Raw genomic sequence first — 6,000 nt, forward strand, 5'->3', positions numbered from 1 at the left:
AAATTACTAATATTATTGATACAGCATAAACTAATGCCGTCTTAATAAGTGCTCTTGTAAGTAAATTTTAAGCTAAAAAAAGTTGGTAATATTTTCCGTTTAAAATGCTTATAATTGCATATTGTAAGTTGTATAATATTTTGAAAACGTAAAAGTGAATAATGAAACTATTGGAAGTGAATTATAATGAAATAAAAATTAAACGCTTAGATAATTGGTCGGATAACATTACTAACATTATTACTACAATAGAATTGTGAATGCTATGATAAAAACTTGTGAAGGAGTAATTATTTAAATGATTTCACTTTTATGATGGGTGGAAAAAAATTATGAAACTCATTTATGCTATTCAGTGTTAACATTATTGTGATTATTATTACATACATTACATTAATAATATTGATGTATGAAATAAACACATGGATTGATAGTTGCAATAAATGTTAAGTACAATTAAAACCAATTCGCAGTATTATTTTTTTTTTTTGTCAACATTTTTTTCACCTGTCAATCAAGTTAAAAAAAAAACAATACACACGATTGGCATTTCAGGCACAAATTCATTTCGAACTTTTTGAACATTTGTTTGTTCGACGACAATTTGACACATTTTTTTAGTTAAAAAACTTAGTTTTTTTTTTTTTGGTTTTTTGTCTTCTTTTTAAAATATTGACAGTTTGTAAAAGTGATTCTATGAATGATAAAACTAAATTTGACATCGATACACAAAAAAGTTTTTAAAAATTGCTATAAAATATCAACATGATACTTTTAAAGTATTAACTGTCCATTAAAAAGATTAAAAAAAAGTAATTTATTCTTTTTATGAAAATATTCAACTAAGATTTGTGTAAACTGTTGTGCTAATTCGATTTACATTTATGTAGTTTGTGTACAGTAATCTAACAAATTAATAATTAATAAACATTCTAATCGCTCTTACATAAATAAACAAATATTTGTAATTATCTTTTAATGACTTTGTTAACGGTCAGACTAGGATAGAAAAAAACTGAATATATATTGTTGACAGTGCGTTTTTAATAAAATGAACAGAAAATAATATTTTTAATTCATGGTCTTGATTTATGACGTCACTTTATTTAAACTTGACTAGAATTAAGATTTAAATGGGCTCATTCGTAAAATCCGGTCGAGTATAATACACACGATAGTAAAGAGTCTTACTTCTCCATAGAGAATATGAATTGTCGAATTTAAGAAGATAAATTCCTTGGCCCGGATATTTATGACTTCCTATATAAACTTCTTCTTGTGAGTCTCTTCGAAAAACCTTAAAAACAAATGAGGTAATTATTTTTCAGTTCCATTAAAATTTAAATAAGTCTTAAACTTCAGTCCTATTTACTTACAGGTACAATGACGCTAATTGGTGGTGTACTTGGTTTAAATTCAGCTCTAACATCTCCATCAACTCCTCCACTTTCTAAATCATCTCTTGATTCATAATCTTCGGCATCGTCATCATAATCGTCTTCAGATTCACTGATGTGGACAGATACTTGATTGGTATCAGGTTTAGACCATTCAAAATAAACACCAAATCCAATATCGTAACCATCAGTTGCAAATTCCCAGAAAAGACAAGAGCCATCTTCATGGGTTGGAACCCTTACAGTGACTGTTTCCCCATGACTAACTTTAATAACAGCATCACCAGCTTCTCTTCTAATGGTGTTTTTAAATTCTTCAACTCCTGGACGTGTCCACATTTTAGGTAAATCAATTGGAGGCCAATCTATTTGCTCATCAGAATCTTCATCGTCATCATTAGGTTTTTCTGTAGCTTCCACACCTTCTTCTTCCTCTTCATCACCCTCCGCTTTGTTTTCATCTTCATTTTCTTTACTACTCTTTTCGATTTTTTCAGTTTCTGGATTGTCCTCAATCATTAACCGATTCTGGTGCAATTGTTGCATATAACGATGATAATGTTGTTCTTGAAGTTGTCTAATCAACACTCCTTGTTGTTCTGGATTACCAGGATATTGTTGTTCTGCATAAGCTTTAAATTGATAATAGGTTTGTTGATTTAGAGCTTCTTGAATTTGTCTTCTTTGATGTTCTCGCTTTTGTTGTTCTTCTTCTTCACGTTTTTTCTCCTCTTCAAGTTCTTTAGCTTTTCTATCTTCCTCTATTTTTCTCTCTTCTTCTTCTTTCTGTAATCGTTTTTGTTCCTCTATGTTTCGTTTTTGTGCTTCAACTACTGTTTTGAATAAAGGACACAATTTGTCTAGTAAAACAATAAATCCTTCCATTGCCTGTTCTTTTGAAATATCGCCTAAATTTTGCCATGCTAATCTTCGATCTTTTCCTATTACATCTAACACTCCTAGTGGCGGTGAGTTGTCGGGCGTACATTTTCCGTGGGTGGCTTGTTGAGTAAATGCCACTAACTTTAATTTGTCTTCATATGAGAGATGAACGGCTTTGCCTTCTTTCTCTATATGATAAAATTGAATGATTAAAAATATTTTAAGAAATGATTAATGATTGTTTTCTTACCTTTGTAGAAATTTAGGGCTATTTTATACAATTCTTTAAGTTCAAATCCAGATAAATGAGGTTGAAAATTTAATTCTTCACCCACTTTACTGTCAATCGTTTTTGTGGTTGATTGATCAGGGTTATTTATGTTTAGTTTGTCAACATTTTCAACAATTTTTGAAACATCACTTTCAGTCGAAGCCATTTGTTAATAACTTAAATATTTGATTAATTGTAATGAAAATACAACAATTTATTTTATGACGTTTTGTTTAATGTCTGTTTGATGAACAAATACCTTGACTTAGTTTTATTTAGGTGTCTCTGTGTGTTTCACTAATGATGGTTACGTGGCGTGAAGTTAAAATTTTATGAGCCTACATTATCAAGTGAAGGCAATTGTTATCGACCTTCAACATTTATTCCAATCTGTATTACCAACATAGGTTATTTTATCTCAAACATAAACCTAACCTCACTCTTTCATTCAAAACCTGTTCTATTTGTTGATACACGTGTTTTTGTTACAACAATAACAAGAAAAGTTAAACAATATAATATTAAATTATTCTATGAGACTTGTATTCTAGTAAATTGAAAGTAGAATCATGTCAAAATTGTTTGATGATGGAGGGTGTGATGACAATGAAGAAGAGTTAAAAGTTAATAGTAGTTATGCCAATAACTATAATAAATGGAGGCAAAAAGAAGAATTGAACAAACGTAAGTTGTGAAATTGTTTACTATTTTGTCATTAGTTATTCTTATTTTGATTTATTTAATTGTTTTATTGTGTTTTAATAGTGAAAACTAAGTATGGAGACCATTTGAAAGATCTTGACAGTTCAGAAGGTTCATCTGAGAGCTCCTCTTCTGAGGATGAAGATGGAAAAGTAAGATTGAATCTGTACAATTATAAAATTTATTTTATATAAATCATTTGTGGTATTAAATATTTATTAATCTATGTTCATCTTCTACAGGAGTTGACAGAAGAATTTGAAAAGGATTTTTTCAAAACTCTTTCATTTTTAAAGAAAAAAGATCCTAAAATATATGAAAGTGATGTTGTTTTCTTTCCATCTACTCAAAATGACAAGGATGCTACTGATAATGAAGATGAATCTTCAAAAAGTAATAAAAACGATAAAAAAAAGAAAGAAAAAAAAGAAAAGCCATTGTCTATACGAGACTATGAACGAAAGATGATTTTAGAACATGATGGATTGTTTAGTGATAGTGAAAATGAACTTGATATTAGTAAAAAATCAGATGAAAAAAAGAAAAAACCATTAACTTATGTTGAAGAGCAACGAGAATTACAAGAAAGTATAAAGCAAGCATTAAAAGACGATGACGATAATGATGATGGATTTTTAAAGGTGAAAAATAAAAGCGAAGAAGAAAAGATTAAAGAGGAGGAAAGTTATAAACAGTGGTTAGCAGGTCAGACTGAAAAAATCGATGATGAAGATAAAGATCAATTAAAATATCTTCGAGATTTTTGGTCAGATCCAAATTTAAATGAAAATGAGAAATTTTTAAGAGACTATGTACTGAATAAAAAATTCTTAGAAAAAGAAAATGATGCTGAAGAAGAATTAAATGAAGATTATCATCATAGACTTCATGATAGTGATGAAAATTTATCCGAAGATGAAAAAAATCTCAACGAGCAAGAAGAATTTGAACATAAGTATAATTTTAGATTTGAAGAACCCGATGCAGAATTTATTAAACGGTATCCAAGAACAATGGAAAATTCTTTGAGAAAAAAAGATACAAGAAGAGCTCAGAAACGAGCAGAGGTGAAAAAAAGAAAAGAAGAAGAAAAAATTCGTATGAAGGAAGAATTAAAACAATTAAAAGCATTGAAGAGGAAAGAAATTATGGATAAAATAGCTCAATTAAAAGAAATTACTGGCAATGATGATCTTAATCTAGATTCTATTGACTTTGACAGTGATTTTGATCCTAACGAACATGATAAAAAAATGCAGCAAATCTTTAATGAAGAGTATTATAACAACGGTGAAGATAATGTAAAACCAGAATTTCCTGAATTAGATCAAGAATTAGAAATCGAAAGAGATTGGGATAATGTTGATCCGAATGCTGTAAAAAATGCTGAGAATTATGATTATGATGATAATCAACCCCACTGTGAAGATCCTGATTTTAATATGGACGCTGATTACGACCCTAATAATAAAAGCAATCTAGAACAAGAATTAGTTGACAATTCAAGGAAAAAACGAAAACGAAAATCTAAATTTGCCAAACTTATTGCAACAGAAAAGCCTAAGTTTGATCCGAAACTTCATTCATCGTTTATGGAATATTTTGATCAATACTATGCCCTTGATTATGAAGATATGATTGGGGATATACCTTGTAGATTTAAATATAGAAAAGTGGTACCTAATGATTATGGTCTCACTACAGAGGAGATTTTGTTAGCAGATGATAAAGAACTTAACAAGTGGTGTTCATTGAAAAAAGCACTTGAGCATAAGCCTGAGAATGTGGAATTTAGAGAGATTCAGATTTATAAGCAAAAAGCTAAAAATGAAGCGTACAAGAAAAAAATTTTATCTAGTTTATACAAAAATAATGATGATGAAGATCAGAACGATGACCAAAATCAACAAGAAACTAATGAAACTGTAAATAAGAAGAAAAGAAAAAAGAATAAGAAGAAAGTAGATGAACAAGATATAAAAATGGAAGATTCAAGTCAACCAGAAATCAAAGTTGAAAATACGAGTGAAGATGTAGTAGTGAATAATAAAAATGATAGGAAAAGAAAAATTGAAGATGCAAATGAGAATGGGGAATCTAAAGAAAAAGGTAAGATTGATAAATAATTTTAAAAATTTACCTAAAGATTAATTGAATTTTGTTTTTTAGTTCCTAAAGAAGATGAAGCAGAAACACCATTGATAGACGTTACAAAAATACAACCAATAGTGAATATTCCAAAAGAACTAAAGAAGGACAAACAAAAAATTAAAAATGAAAACGTTCAGGCAAAAAATGGCAAGTCAAATTCGCCTCCATCTAAAAAATCAAAAATGGCGAAAAACAAAAATGAAAAAGTATCAGCAAAAAATAAACAAAAACACAAAAAATCGAACAGCACTAATATAGCACAGAAACAAGAAGATCTTATTACTTCAATGAGTAATAAACGATTAGAAGCTTATGGATTGAATCCTAAGAAATTTAAAAATAAATTAAAATATGGTAAACAAAAATTTTAATACAATGTTTAAATTAAAAAAAAGGGAATAATTGTAATTAAGTAATTATAAGTTAGTTAAATAATATTGTTTATATTAATATAATATAAGAATAAATAAATTAATTGTTATTTTTTATCATGAAAATAAGATTGAATAAAGTTTTAAAAATTATCAATTTAAAAATATTTGTGTATGCACTCAAGTTTTACAGGGGAAAAGAATGATAAATGACTTTTGCGGATTA

General features: G+C 28.4%; 2 protein-coding genes across 2 annotated transcripts; one reads left to right on the plus strand and one right to left on the minus strand.

Moving 5' to 3' along the window:
* Window positions 1-1,022: 1,022 nt before the first annotated feature.
* On the minus strand, window positions 1,023-2,834 carry LOC118070799 (Golgi resident protein GCP60). Its single transcript, XM_035089616.1, has 3 exons — window positions 2,530-2,834; window positions 1,377-2,467; window positions 1,023-1,297 (listed from the first exon to the last, which is right to left on the minus strand). Exons 1-3 carry the CDS (start codon window positions 2,714-2,716, stop codon window positions 1,130-1,132), a joined length of 1,446 nt encoding a protein of 481 aa, XP_034945507.1. The 5' UTR covers window positions 2,717-2,834; the 3' UTR covers window positions 1,023-1,129.
* A 158-nt stretch (window positions 2,835-2,992) lies between these two features.
* On the plus strand, window positions 2,993-5,796 carry LOC118070810 (protein KRI1 homolog). The gene is made up of 4 exons (XM_035089627.1): window positions 2,993-3,234; window positions 3,316-3,404; window positions 3,495-5,361; window positions 5,422-5,796. Exons 1-4 carry the CDS (start codon window positions 3,120-3,122, stop codon window positions 5,772-5,774), a joined length of 2,424 nt encoding a protein of 807 aa, XP_034945518.1. The 5' UTR covers window positions 2,993-3,119; the 3' UTR covers window positions 5,775-5,796.
* Window positions 5,797-6,000: the final 204 nt, after the last annotated feature.

This window comes from Chelonus insularis, unplaced genomic scaffold (genome assembly GCF_013357705.1).
Source record: "Chelonus insularis isolate UGA/USDA-ARS -01 unplaced genomic scaffold, ASM1335770v1 contig_68_pilon, whole genome shotgun sequence".
Lineage (NCBI taxonomy): Eukaryota > Metazoa > Arthropoda > Insecta > Hymenoptera > Braconidae > Chelonus > Chelonus insularis.

Excerpts from the sequence above, each read along its gene's own strand:
- LOC118070810 (XM_035089627.1), top strand. The coding sequence starts at position 3,120 with ATGTCAAAATTGTTTGATGATGGAGGGTGTGATGACAATGAAGAAGAG. Across the intron at positions 3,405-3,494 it reads CTGAGGATGAAGATGGAAAA|GAGTTGACAGAAGAATTTGA; the intron begins GTAAGATTGAAT and ends CATCTTCTACAG. Across the intron at positions 5,362-5,421 it reads TGGGGAATCTAAAGAAAAAG|TTCCTAAAGAAGATGAAGCA; the intron begins GTAAGATTGATA and ends TTTGTTTTTTAG.
- LOC118070799 (XM_035089616.1), bottom strand. The coding sequence starts at position 2,716 with ATGGCTTCGACTGAAAGTGATGTTTCAAAAATTGTTGAAAATGTTGAC. Across the intron at positions 2,468-2,529 it reads AGCCCTAAATTTCTACAAAG|AGAAAGAAGGCAAAGCCGTT; the intron begins GTAAGAAAACAA and ends TTTATCATATAG. Across the intron at positions 1,298-1,376 it reads CAATTAGCGTCATTGTACCT|GTTTTTCGAAGAGACTCACA; the intron begins GTAAGTAAATAG and ends TTTGTTTTTAAG.